The 14398-nt window shown below is 39.2% G+C and overlaps 2 protein-coding genes across 2 annotated transcripts in view; one reads left to right on the top strand and one right to left on the bottom strand.

Moving 5' to 3' along the window:
* Positions 1–7379, top strand: part of utrn (utrophin) — a 174570-nt gene extending 167191 nt beyond the window's left edge. Inside the window, 4 exon segments of the mRNA XM_033991111.2 lie at positions 1030–1099; positions 2418–2501; positions 4758–4783; positions 6270–7379. Coding sequence (XP_033847002.1) covers positions 1030–1099; positions 2418–2501; positions 4758–4783; positions 6270–6278 — 189 coding nt within the window. The 3' untranslated portion in view covers positions 6279–7379.
* The window catches only part of LOC117392949 (F-box only protein 30-like), a 120603-nt gene that overhangs the window by 48091 nt on the left and 58114 nt on the right, over positions 1–14398 (bottom strand). The gene's annotated exons all lie outside the window — the stretch shown is intronic.

Below are 14398 nucleotides of genomic sequence, written 5' to 3' on the forward strand. Positions count from 1 at the left end.
GTTAAAGCTGCATTGTGGATCATGTGACAAATGCAGCTACTTCTATGTGAAGAGTTAACTTATGGACGCTGTAAAATGTTTAAGAGGAAATACTTGTTTGGAAACATAATACAATTTTACAAAACTGTTGAAGAAAAATGTATTTAATGATAATATTGTTGACAGGGAGGTCTGCACCTGCCACCTGCTTGTCTCCATGGAGATGTTATTGGTTTGCTTAGAATGTTCTACAGTGTAGCATTAAAGTTGTTTGCATTTATTCCATTGCAGGTGTAAAAATAACTGCAAAAATACCTCCCCTCTCCACAGATCTGACCTGTAACTTGTCCTCGTCATAAGTTTAATGCCATACTGTGGAAAATTACAGGCAAAGCAATACTATCTGTAAGATTTCATAGTGCAATTTAAGTGTTTACATCAATGCATTTATATAGTTGCACTTAAAATTTTAATCTGATACAATATGTTTAGAATAATATTACTTTGAGATTTTCACAAGTGTATTCATTGCCAGTTCCAGTTCTGGATAAATATAGTCATGACAAGAAGAGCATCTAAACTAAAAAAAAATGCTGGACTACAGAGTATTTGTTAATCCTATCATTGAAGGAAACCACGTATAGGAAGAAGTCAGCAAAAGTTTGTAGTGGGTAGTTTCTAAACATTCAGAAATGCAATTCAAACCTGGGTTATTGGTTCATTATTTAACTTCAGTGTACTCAACTTTCTGAAATGACTCCTCTCCACTTGCTCTAAACTCTCCTCGCTGTTGGTGCTGTAATAATAATCGACAATGGACTTGTGCCAAAGCCCCGCTCCCTCTCATCCTCTGTAGTCTGAGCGTGAATGACAAGACTTTAGAGTCATCCTGGGCCCTGCATAATACCTTGTTTGTCAGGTGTGTTTTCCGCACCTGACAGCCTCATTGTGCAGACTTTTAATATACCGTGGCTAATTTTGGACCTGTCTAGCTAATCCAAAGTGGAATAATTAACTTTAAGTGCATTTCCTTTCTCACTTTCTTCTCAGCCGGATGCAGACTTGAGGATAAATGGAGTGTCGTCGCCTATAGCGCAAGGAGCTCTTAATGACAACTCAGGTGAGAATTGAGATGGCAGAGTTACTATTATTATTACTACTGCTGCAACTACTGCTGCTTTGGTGGTGATTTATCTGTCCTTTGGCAACTGTTTTCACTCTTCAATACACATTCTGTGAACAAAAGTTTTTTAAAAAGTATGTGCATTACATTTAAAGAGGATGTATTATGCTTTGCCTGGTCACTATTATTAAACTATAACATAAGACATAGACATAGACATAGACATAGACATAAACTCAAATATTAATAATTTAAAACACCTTCAAGGTCTTATATTACACAAAACTGACTCTTGTGAGCTCTAAGCCATGTTATAATGCTGTTACCTCCTCAAAAACATAACTGGAGTTGAGTTTCATTCACACATGTTCAGTAGAGATAGGCAATTCCAGGTCTGAAATGATCCAAATGAGTGTTGTGAAGGTGTAGGGAGTTTAAAAACACAGTGGAGCACTTCCTGTATTACCACATGTCATCACAACGTGGAACAGGGTGTTTTCAGTTTGAGAGAGGAACTCTCGCCCAAATATGCAGGGTTTGTGTGTTAAATATGTGTGAATGAAACAAATATCCAGGTATGTTTTTGATAAGAAAACAACATTATAACATAGCTCAGAAAACAATGTAATATAGGCATAGGTTCATAGAGTTCCTGTTCAAAACTGCGGAACGGATAGCCCTGCACCTTTATAGTGGCACTTCACCAGCAGTGGATTGTCTTAACGTGTTTTTATTCTTGAAAAGTGGCTATGTGAAACCTCTATATATCACTCACTTATCGCAACTAAAGAGCTGAACACGGGAACGTTCTGAGCACTCAAGCCTCAAATGCAGGAGAATACAGGATTACTCAAACATGCCTGAATCAATCAATCAAAAAGCAAGCCAATGATGAGGGATAACGTGGTTAAAAGCTCATAAAAGTAGACTTTGTATAATATGTCTCCTTGGTTGAACCTGAGAAAAACTTGATGAGAAACGGTGGCACATTTTCAAGTTAATGCAAAATATTTTAAATGCTACTAAACTGGCAACATTAGAAAGTGTTTTTCATAATTATCACTACTATTTTTCTATGAGAATATATTTAGGTTGTGAGTTTGTGAATAATGTCCTCTTAAACCACCTATTGCATTCTACTGTGTCCTAGCTTTTCTAGAATGGTTGTATTGAAGTTTTTCACTGCATGCTGGTGGATAAGCATCTCCAAACCTGTTGCACTCAGGGCTTTGGTGGGTCGCCAGATAATCTTAAATCCTTCCTCTCTCCTCCCTCCTCCCGCCTCCCTCCTTTGTGTGTGTATGTGTGTGTTCAGATGAGCTGCTGGACTCCCCCAACAGCAGCTCTGACCTGGCAGATGTAATGGAGCAGATTAACAACTCCTTCCCTGCATGCACTCGTAAGTTTTCCCTCTCCTCCCTCTCTCCCGCTGCGTCTCCCCAGATTTACTAAGATGATTTGAGACTGTGTGTAAAGTGACTTTTGGTTTGCCACCAAAAGTCACCGTTCCAAGTTATCAAAGTTATGATAATAAAAACTGGTTCAAATGTTCAAGGTCCATGATGTAACTTTTCTGATCGAGTGTCTACCATCTGCGTGTTTCCATAGAGATGTTAATGCTTCTCCTGAAATGTTCCACAGTAAGGCATAATGTAATTATTTGATTTTTGTTGCTAAAAAACATACATTCTACTATGAGCATTCATGCCTCTCCACATGTCTGAATGGTAAATTGGTCTGGTGGCGTCACCTTGCGATAGATAAGTTTATGCCATACTGTGGAACATTCTGTCTAGCCAATAACATCTCCATGGCGACAAGCAGAAAAGTTATATGTTGAACCTTTAAAATTAGTCTCTAAAACAAGGCTACATTTCTTTTAAATCGGGCATCACTGGTTTTAGTAAATATTTTTTTACCATGAGGAAGTACAATGATTTTCTGACTGGAAAAGCATTTACCCCCAAACTAGATTTTAGTTTGAGTCTAGGTCTCAGTGTATTTAATATTTCTGGCAGTTTTAACTTCAGTGATAACATATTGACAGTCTCCAGCGATAGTGATTTAAACAGCTTACAAGGAAAGAATCTATGGCTCTTTATTTTCACAGTCAAACACCCTGAGATTCTGATTGGGCTGATAAAATGAATATTCCACTTCCATTCATTCCTATTGGCCTCTCCTCCTTCTGTCCTCACATGTCCTCTGGCTCCCTGCTTTAATACGCCTTTTACACGGTCCAGTTACAAGTGGACACTGTGCTCCCTCCAATGCCTCAAGTGCACTTTGAGAAATGCCCAGGGATCAGGATGAAATCTTGGCTGAATATGAATGAGATTTTGAACTATAGATCTGCCATCTCTAGTGACCTTCCAGCTAAAGGCAAAGAGCAGCCAGAGCTAATAGCCTCTTGATAAATAGTATAGTGTAAAGTATATTACAGTCAAATGGTGAAAGGGATGGTAAATATAAACAAAGCAGCTATTCCACTATATATTTCAAATCAGAATGAAATCCGAGTTTGTTGTCATCAAGATAAAAAAAAAAAATCTATTAATGATTTTTTTATTTTTTTATAAATGAAATAAAATGTTGGACTGGATAGGATGGGGTTTGTTTATATAGCTTTATTTTTTATTATTATTTATTATTTGTAGTCAGTAGTTGCTAAGATATGTTTTTTTGTCGTCACAATTCTGTAAATTAGCTAGACCCAGTCAATGGCCATACGCATCACAGAGGTCTAAAGATTTGGACTTTGGTATTGTGCTAAACCAGAACTAAACCAGGTCTAAATCAGGGCTAAACATAGAGAAAGAACTAAGCCAGAATCAAAGCATTAAAGAGGGACTAAACTAAAACTAAATGAAGTCTCATTCAGGACTATACCATGTTAAAACAGGAACACTCAAGCATAAACCAGAACTAAACCAGATTTTTAAACAGGGCTTTGGTAATAAACTAAAACTTTATCATTAACCTCGGTACTGAATTGTTCTGATCATTGCACAAACATAGTTACCGGAAGCAGCAGGTGATCATATTATTACGCCTGACACATAATAATGCACTATCTCACCGCTGCGTTCGCTCTAAAGCCCTGTAAAATGAGTTATAATGTCAGAATAATTATGTCTACATGGATTTGCACATGAAAAGCCTCTAGCCTGTTAAAAAGTTTCACAGTTTGTGTCAGGAGTCTGCAAACTTTTTATTAGGCCTCATCAGAAGCTCTTTTAAACATTTTCCGTATAGCCTTGAAGGAATTTTGATTAACGGCATAATTTGTTTTCCCGATTCCATCAGGAAAATCTTAAACCTTCTGATTTCTTACACAGCTGAGTTTGAAAGAATATCTACCTCTGGGGATGTTAACCAAATAAAAGAATGAAACTCATTTTGTGCAGAGAGTTAGAGCACAGCGGACTTCAAATTGCGTTCAGGTTTTAAGTGGGAGCTCCTATGAGGGCTTTAGTTAAAAATCCATTCTAATCTGGCAGACGATGTTGTTATTAGCGTTTGGTAACTGCCTAGCTTCGAGGCCGAGCAGGTGATATGTGGGATTGTCCCTGCGGCAGATCATGTTCTGTATTTTCTAATAGAGTTATGAACTGTGCAGTGCAAGTGTTAAACTGTGCTTTATGTTCCTCTACAGCCCCCAGTCTCTCTCCAAGACCACAGGTAAGAGCTTCCTAAATTAACTTCAGTGTACTCACAACTGCCTGTACTCAAATATATTTCCCTTGTCTTTACTTTGAAATGGTCAGCAATTACCGTGCCAAATCTTAACAGCTTTTTATGTAATACTTAAAAAATAAAAAAATAATAAAATAACTTTATTTCAAGAAATTAAAGTGAGATATGGGGTTGGATATGGATACCCGCTATTTAATCAATACTAAAACTACGATAGAAATTACAATCTGAATAAGTATTGATACTGCATAAATGAAGTAAAAGTATTGAAATAGGGCAGTTCTGGAGATTCCGATTATTGCTTTGCCATAGAATGTTTTACAGTATGGCATTAAACTTCGCTTGAGTGCTCTTATCTCCATGGAGACAAACATGTGATGCCACCCGGTTACAGGTCAGCTTTGTGGAGACGCAAGTCAAGTCTCACTAGTAAGAATGTTTGCTTGGCATTTTTGATAGATCAGCTTAATGCCATATTGTAAAACATTTCAGGCTAAGCATTGACATCTCCATGGAGACAATGTGACCCTTTCCCTTTCCCATTCACTCCAGTCCATTCTAAATGAATGTTTGCTCACCTGTGTGCACTGGTATATTTTGAAGTAATTGCAGCCTAATACTCCCTAATGCACCCTTCACTGGCTCCGGTCACACTCCAGGGTGGTATAAAGAGACATTTATGGGCGTCTAGGGACAGCCATTAGCACCTGCAGTTACCTGTCCTCTGGGGCCAAGGTGCATTGTGGGTAGGAGTTGTTAGCCGGGGTAATTACTCCTCTGCTCCTGTTCCCTTCTTTTTGAGTTCACTGCCTATATCTGTCTGTTTATTTGTCTCTTGAAGTAAACACTCGAGAAAGCAATTTATTCCAAAGCGTCATGATCTCCACGTCGCCACAAGCTTTTATCCACTTATCATTAAGAAGATTCTGTCTTTGTCAGCAATCTCACAATACTCAATCATTTCTTTGTGAGTGAACAGTTTTGTGTTGATTATGTTTTACAAAATTTCAACCCTTTTCACCCAGCCTTCACAGTTCTCAAAATTATAAGTGGTTCGGGAGCTCCATTTACACCCTTTTAGCCTGACACTGACATGCTCAGTGATAGATACAAGTACTCAAGGGCATAATCAAGACGTTTTCAAATATCCTTACCAAATACACAAATAAAGAGTGCTTTTGTCAGGTAGAAAATGATGTCACTAACACATTTTAAGTAATAGGCTACTTACCAAAAAAGTAGTAATTAAGTCATTTAAACTGGCATAAACTGGCATATATTTGTGCCAATGCTGACTGTAATTATTTTGCCAAGTTAAAATGATTGAATTACAGATCTAGACCACTTCAGCATACCAAAATTGTTACTTTTCTATTTATTTGTTCATTCATTCATGTATTTATTTTATTAATTTATTCATTGAAATGTGTATTCACTTGTTTTCTTTATTTATTGTTCCTCTGTCTTGCAGGTGATGTGATTATCAGAGGGCACTGTTGTGTTTAGTGACTGTCTAAAACGGCTCGGACCATCCTCCACCCCAGTCCAGACTCTGAATCCCAAAGACGTCCCACGACCAGGACCGCACCCAACACTTTGTCTCGTACTATGCAATCTGTACCTTTCCTGGACAGTTCCACATTTGGTATTTGTGATTTTGTTTTAGAAATGCAGTACTCAGATATGGGGGTATATTTGTACAGTCCAAAAACTATCTTTGTTTGATCTGTTATCTGTGCTTTGGGATCGTGCTCCACTTATGTTCTGGGAATCCACTGTTACATTTTACGTGTTTTTCCATTGCTTTGTACTACCCATAGTTTCCTATCATTTGTCAAAACTAGAAGCTACAGTCGCCGTTACCATTCCGGAGAGAAGCTGTCGTCTGCTCTGTTTCGAAGATAAATCTCGTGGCATGCTTGATGTCAAATCCCCCCTTTAATGCATTGATAAACCGCCAAAACTTTGTCAATTTGTTTTGTAAAACCTTTCCCTTCTGTGCCTATACAATTTCCATACTACGTGGAAGATGGAAAAATTCAACTGTGTACAAAAGAGTAAAAGTTTTGGAGATTATAGATTTAATTAAAGCTGATCAATCATTATTTAGTTTTTAATATATGTTTGGAAATCAGAGGAAAGCCATGATTGCCTTGCTACCTCAGACTACGTAGACACAGTTTTGTTTGTAAGTGTTAGTGGTTTGTAGACTCCACATGAATAATGGTTTTTAAGCTTAACTATCTGTACGCGGCATCAAGGACAAGCTAAAGATGTACCAAGTTGTATTACAATGGGTCCTGCTGAAGCTAGCCTCTTCTGTTTGAGTTGTTTTAACCACTGGCCTTGGTGCACCAGTCCCTCACTGCATTGTGTCGTCGTGCTAAATGCTACTATCCTGTAAAACTTGTGAGACGGACCACAGCACTACTTGTTTTGTAGTATTAGACTGGAGAAATATAAACTGAGCGTAACCAAGGCAGAACTGTGTCATCTCCTGAGGTATGTAAAATAGTCTGACCACACTACATGTAATATGGCGACGTTGTTTTATTCTGAATAAATTTTTATAACAATGAAATGTGGGTGTGATTGCTTCTTCAGTAATTCAACACTGTATATGTCCTGGTACAGATGCCACAGTTAGTACTACTACCCAGCACATCTCTGCCTTCAATATTCAACCTAAAATCACTGCAAAGGTTATATCTAGTGAAATTTACTCCCTTGGATACGGCACACATAACATATTCAAGTATTATCAAGTATTTATACACCTTCATGCAATTTTTTTGTGATTACTTTGTACCACTGCATAGGGCTGTCACAACATTTTACTCGAAACTTGAGCTAGTAATAATAATCTGGTCACAAACTTTTATACACACACCTGCACCTGTTTTTAATGTTTTATATGGACTTGTATAAATGTTAGTTTTGCTTGTATTTCTGCTTGTATTGTATTTTAAACAGGGCATCCATGAAAAATAGAGCCCAAGTGCTCTCATCGGGTTCCCCTGTATAAATAAAGATAAGGAAAGAAGAAAATATCAGCATCAAGAAGCATCAATGCTGGAAAAAAAACTAAAATTGGTGGAAACGTTTACCTTTCCTGTGTAGTTTTAGTATTGTCTTTCTCTATAAGAACTAGTACCACATTTACATGTTAAAGAAACTACTTTTATTCTGTGTTTTAATTATATCAATAAGAGTTGAGTATTGGGCCTTTTTCATAGAATCAAAAATAAAATTTTTGTATCACTTTCACTGCACTGCCAACCTCTCCCTTAATTTACATTAAGAACTATAATTAATTAAAATGTACAAGATGAACGCACTTCCTACTGTACTGAAGTCTTCACCTGTGTGATTCATGCATTAAGTGTTTCAAATATAGTCACCGGATGCCTCCTCATACCAGAGTTGATCTCACAGTGAGGGTCTGCATCACATTTATACATTAGTTCTGAACATGGCGTGCTGCCACGGCAACTGGTGAAGAATGATAAACACTAATTAGCTCAGTTTACCTCTAGAGTTCTGTTTTTATCTGTTTACTCTGCAATTTAATAGACCAGCAGGTATATCATCACCACCACATCTCCTCTTCAACCAACCAGCACCCAGTTTGCCCTATTTAAACCCCTCCATCCCCTCACCAGCAGCCCTTCAGATCCACATCTTCTCATCGTCCCTTCACTCACCTCAGCTTCACCTCGACCACCTCCAGTAACCAGACCCTTGGGGGAAGACATCTCCTAAACGTCTTCTAACAGGCACACCCTTCATCGCAATGTCTTCTGCCGCAGCAAAGATATCTCATTCAATAAAACCTACTAATACTTTTCTTTCATGTCTGCCTGAGTCTTTCTAGGTTGAATCAACGGATGTCACATGCTGCCAAGCGTTTTTATTATTATTAAGGGTTGGGTTATATGGACATTCTACTTAAATGATTTTTACTGGCCATATAAAGTGCTCCCTTTTGCTCTGATATGATTTCGTAGTCCATAATTTTTCAAATATATTGTCAGACCTTGCCAAGAGCTGCTTTTACACTATACAACGACTGTACAACCCCGTGCTCTTCCTACTACTAATTTTATTGAAAGCATTGGGATATATAATTAGAGTTTATTTAATTACTAAGAGCTACATTTCATATTGCACATGTCTCATCTGGATTCACACTTGCACACATCACATTAAAACTGGGACTAGACCAGGACTAGAGCAGGCCAAGTTCCCCTGATGCTTGTGTACTTCCCCATTAACACACTTAATGTCAAGTATGGCCCTTCTCACAATTGTTCTATTTTTCTTTTACACTTCACTGATACAACACTGGATAATTGGGCTAAGGGCCATTTTTCCTCCTCCTCTCAACATGGTTTAATTGGCTTGTTACATAACGTTCTACTAGGACCACAATGTCTGTAAAGCAGAGGAGTTTGTATGGAACATAGCGGCTAACATGCAAGACGTTAGTATTTTAGCTGCTTCTCTTGAGGTTAGGTCTCTCTGGATTTCATATGACCACTGGCTGCTATAATGTGTCGTTTATGGTACAAAATGTTCCATGATTTGTGCAACTTATATTAAATTAAAGGAGTGCTATTTAACTTTTCTGGTGGAGGAATCCGCTACCTGCTTGTCTCCAGGGAGATGGTATCGCATGGATGAAACTCTCAATTTGGTCTAGAGGGGGACAATAAATCAATGGAAATGAGAACAATCCTTTGAAGGCGATTGTAACGATGCCTAATCATAAATTCAATAACTATATTATTATGATGAAATGTGTGGATACTGTACACATTCTGATATATAATTTGCTATTTTTTTTTTTATAAAGCATTAATGCAAGGAGAGAGGGGGACATTAGACAGCAGGGGAGGATCTGGACCCCCCCGTGATTTCCACCTATAGATGAAATTAACATAGCTGTGTGAGTGTAGTCACCTCTCCACTGATCTGACCTGTAACTGTAAACAAGCACCTGTTGAACCATTTACCAGAAAAGTTATAGTGCTTTACCTTAAATGAGATGAAGGTACAGACTCTGTTATAATTTGCTTCTAAATATAAACCAATTGTCGTAACGGGTGTGTGTAGCGGACCAAAGGATGCAGACTCGGGGAATATTTACAGGATTTATTGTAAGAATAGGACAAGTACAAACAGCGGGTGATCCGGAGGTGAGCAGGTGAGCAGGAACACAGGAAACACAGGGACATGAAGGGACCACAGGACGACAGGCAGACCAGACGGGCGTAGGGCAGAGCAGGCAGGAGACATCCAGGGCCGGAACACAACAGGAACACGGAACGCAGGAACAGACAGAAACGCAGGAACACAGGAACAGGCAGGAACGCAGGAACAGGCAGGAACGCAGGAACAGGCAGGAACGCAGGAACACAGGAACAGGCAGGAACAGGCAGGAACAGGCAGGAACAGGCAGGAACAGGCAGGAACAGGCAGGAACAGGCAGGGACAGGCAGGGACAGGCAGGGACAGGCAGGGACAGGCAGGGACAGGCAGGAACGCAGTGACACGATGATCTCGCGCTAAGTCTCTTCTCCCAGCTCCTTTTATGCACAGCAGGTGTGTTGATTGCGCTGATGGCCTGCAGGTGCGCGCAGGAGGAGCCAGGAGCCCAGCCCAGATCTGGCAGGTGAGGGAGGGAAAGAGCAGGACAGGAGTAAAACCAGGAGCGGACAGTGCGGATCATGACACCAATATTATAAAAGTATACAATCACATTTTGCGAAAACACAATTAGACCGTTTTATCTCTGAATACAAAACTAATTAAGCTGTAACCTAGATAGGGAAATTACAACATATGTTTATTATACCCAGCTCTGCGAACAGTGAGAGTGAGGTATTACATGTTGCTAAAAGTGTCGTAACGGGTGAGTGTAGCGGACCAAAGGATGCAGACTCAGGGAATATTTACAGGATTTATTGTAAGGATAGGACAAGTACAAACAGCGGGTGATCCGGAGGTGAGCAGGTGAGCAGGTGAGCAGGTGAGCAGGAACACAGGAAACACAGGGACCGGGGAACTGAAGGGACCACAGGACGACAGGCAGACCAGACGGGTGTAGGGCAGCGCAGGTAGGAGACATCCAGGACCGGAGCACGACAAAAACACAGGGATGACAGGAACGCAGGCAGGAAAGAAGTGACACGACAATGATCCCGCGCTGAGTCTCTTCTCCCAGCTCCTTTTATGCACAGCAGGTGTGTTTATTGCGCTGATGGGCTGCAGGTGCGCGCAGAAGGAGCCAGGAGCCCAGCCCAGGTCTGGCAGGTGAGGGAGGGAAAGAGCAGGACAGAAGTAAAACCAGGAGCGGACAGTGCGGATCATGACAAAAAGCCTTTAATTACCATTCGCACATAAAAACAAGTGCTGGAGGTTTGCGTATTCTCAGCAGTAAGTAAAGTTGTATGACCTGCTGAGTGGCACAAGTAGAAGACAAAACGAATAAATTGAAATAACACGTATTTGTGACATACAATTTCATCATAGTGGAACATTTTCACAATTTGACAGAATCATATACAGTAATTCTTCATTCAAGCCTAAAGCATATACGAAAAAGACTGGTAGAAATATGGCAACTTGTAAAAAGAAGTATTCCCTGTGATTTTATTTATGCTGTAAAATAAAAAAAATAAAAAAATACAACAGCTACGACTCCATTTATGAGTCTTCCAGAAACAATATGATAAACTTAATAGCTCCCGGAGAGAGGCAGAAAAGTCCCAATCCTGAGCTGACCTTATAGTATTGTTCAAACAAACCTAATGCAATGCTAATCAATATTACCCTTACAGGCAGTAGAGGAACATAACAGAATACAAATCGCATTTTCCTGCCTGCAAAAATTTGATCTTTTTTCAGCAGCAGAAATCTATGAAAAGTTTTGTTCAACCACACAGAATCCCAAGTTCCCCACACAGGGCAACTCCAGGTCTGTCCTTATAAATCATAAAACATTATTGAAGCCTCGATCTCGTGTCAATATTTTAGTGACCTCAACTTTAGTGCTAATGGTGAAATCTAGTTCTCTCTCCACCCATTCTGAGTCCTACAGGAACAGTGGCTCATAAGGCTATTCATATCCAGATGTCAGTATTTTATATTTTAATCATTGAATTGCTTATTATTTGGTTTAAAATGTCAAAGCAACAACCTATTTGCAAATAGAGCTTGGGATTGTGTTGTTATAACTCATAAAATATTCATTTGGCCTAATGGTAAACCAATGGAGAGTTTAAGATGCTAACAAAACTTAGTGTTCTTTCAAAGGTTTTCTGACACTAGTGTGATAAATGTATTCACCAGTATTGACTTACCACGCAGATTACCACGTGGTTCCACAGCTCTTTTGGTCCTTTTTTTAAAAAACATTGTTTTTGCTAATGCACAGTTGAAACCAGAAGTTTACACACACTATATAAAAAGACATATATATGATTTTTTTCTCACTGTCTGACATGAAATGAGAGTAAACTTTTCCTGTTTTAGGTCAATTAGGATTAACAACATTATTTCTATTTGATAAATGCCAGAATAATGTAAGTTCCTTTTTGTGGCTTGTTTTTATATATTTTGTTTATCGTGTGCGTCCCCAAGTCTTCTTTTTCCCCTCTTAAACAAGGCCGCCGGATCCCTGGGCTGTGATTGGAGGACCTTCTTCAAGCCGCCTCCCTCCCCAATGAAGAAGATTGGGGACACCTGCTCATGGCTGCTGGCCTAGAGTGGCCAGTATGCCTTTGTGTGTGTATCTCGTCAATTCAGTCACTACAGGGGTAGTGGCTTTGTTTTGAGAGACTTCGATTGTGAGTACTGACTGTGTTTGTCTGTGAGTACGATTTTGGTTACCGTAAAAGTCGTGTTTAGTTGCTTTACCTTTGTTTTTTTGGTTTAATTCCTGGCAAGGAACCTTTGTTTATACATGTTTAGTTCCCTTTTGTTTAGTTCACCCTTACATTCCTGTAAATTAAATTACCTCTTATTTTACCATTTTTTTCCATCTTGGTTTTCTTTTTTTGGTACTTCCCTTCCCCACACAAGCTGGGTTGTAACACGGTTGGACTGTTGTAATTGAGCCAAGTTTGTAGGCCTCCTTGCTCGCACATGCCTTTTCAGGTCTGTCCATATATTTTCAATAGGACTGAAATCAGAGCTTTGTGATGGCCACTTCAAAACACTTTGTAATTGTTAAGCCTCTTTGTAACCAGTTTGGCAGCATGCTTTGAGTCACTGAGACCCATTTGCACCCAAGCTTTAACCTCCTGGCTGTTTCCTTGTGATGCCATCTATTTTGTGAAGTGCACCAGTCCCTCCTGCAGCAAAACAACCCCACAACATGATGCCACCACCCCTGTATTTCACAGTTGGGATGGTGTCTCGGGGCTGCATGTTTCCCCCTTTTTCCTCCAAATGTAACAATGCTCATTATGGCCAAACAGTTCAATTTTAGTTTTGTCACATACAGGACATGTCTCCAAAAATTAAAGTCTTTGTCTGTATGTTCATTTACAAACTGTAATATGGCTTTTTTATGTTTCTTTTGGAGTAATGGCTTCTTCCTAGCAGAGTAGTCTTTCAGCCCATGTCAGTACAGTGCTCGTTTCACTGTGGATAATGACACACTCTTACCAGCTTCAGCAGCATCACAAGGGCTTTTGTCCTTGGGTTGATATGCACATTTTGAACCAAACACATTCATCTCTGGGACACAGGACCCATCTCCTTCCCCTGCAGTATTATATCTGGACATTCCCCTGGTGTTTATACTTGCGTATAATTGTTTGAACAGATGAACCTGGCACCTTCAGGCATCTGGAAATTGTACCCATGGATGAACCAGACTTGTGCAAGTCCACAGTTCTCTTCCTGATATCTTTGCCATGATGTTACACAAAGAAGCAGTGTGTTTCAGGTGTGCTGTCAAATACATTCACAGGTATGTCTCTAATTAACTCAGATGTTTTTGTCTGATTTCATGTCAGACAGAGAAAAAAAAGCATGTGTTTTTGTTTTTTTTTCATATAGTGTATATAAAGTTCTGGTTTCAACTGTATTTGTGTAGGTATTTTTGCACTGCTGGCAAAAACATGCCATATTTCCATGGTAATATTCTATCCAGAGCTCTATCTAAGGTCCTATATTGTGCAAAATTGACTCTTGTGAGCTTTTAAGCCTCCTTATAATGTTGGTACCTCCTCAAAAACATATCTGGAGTTGTTTTTGTTTCATTCACACATGTCTGATTAATCCTGCATTATTTTGCTGTCTGCATCCCCATAGCTCAGAATGCTCTGTTCGACCTTGTGATGTAATGTAGTAGTAGTAGTTTGCAAGTTAACAGTTACTATTTACCTTTTTGTTCTGCAAAGATGGATAAATCTAAGGCTGAAATTATTCAAATGATTCTAGTGAAGGTGTATAGAGTTTAGAACCACTAAGAGCACTTTCTGTATTACCACATGACATCACGAGATGGAACAGAGTGTTTCTCACTTTTTTGAACTTTAAAAACAACCTTGTCATGTTTTTGCCTTTGCTTTTTTTCAGCAGTTTGTC

The sequence above is a fragment of the Periophthalmus magnuspinnatus genome, chromosome 24 (assembly GCF_009829125.3).
Source record: "Periophthalmus magnuspinnatus isolate fPerMag1 chromosome 24, fPerMag1.2.pri, whole genome shotgun sequence".
NCBI lineage: Eukaryota > Metazoa > Chordata > Actinopteri > Gobiiformes > Gobiidae > Periophthalmus > Periophthalmus magnuspinnatus.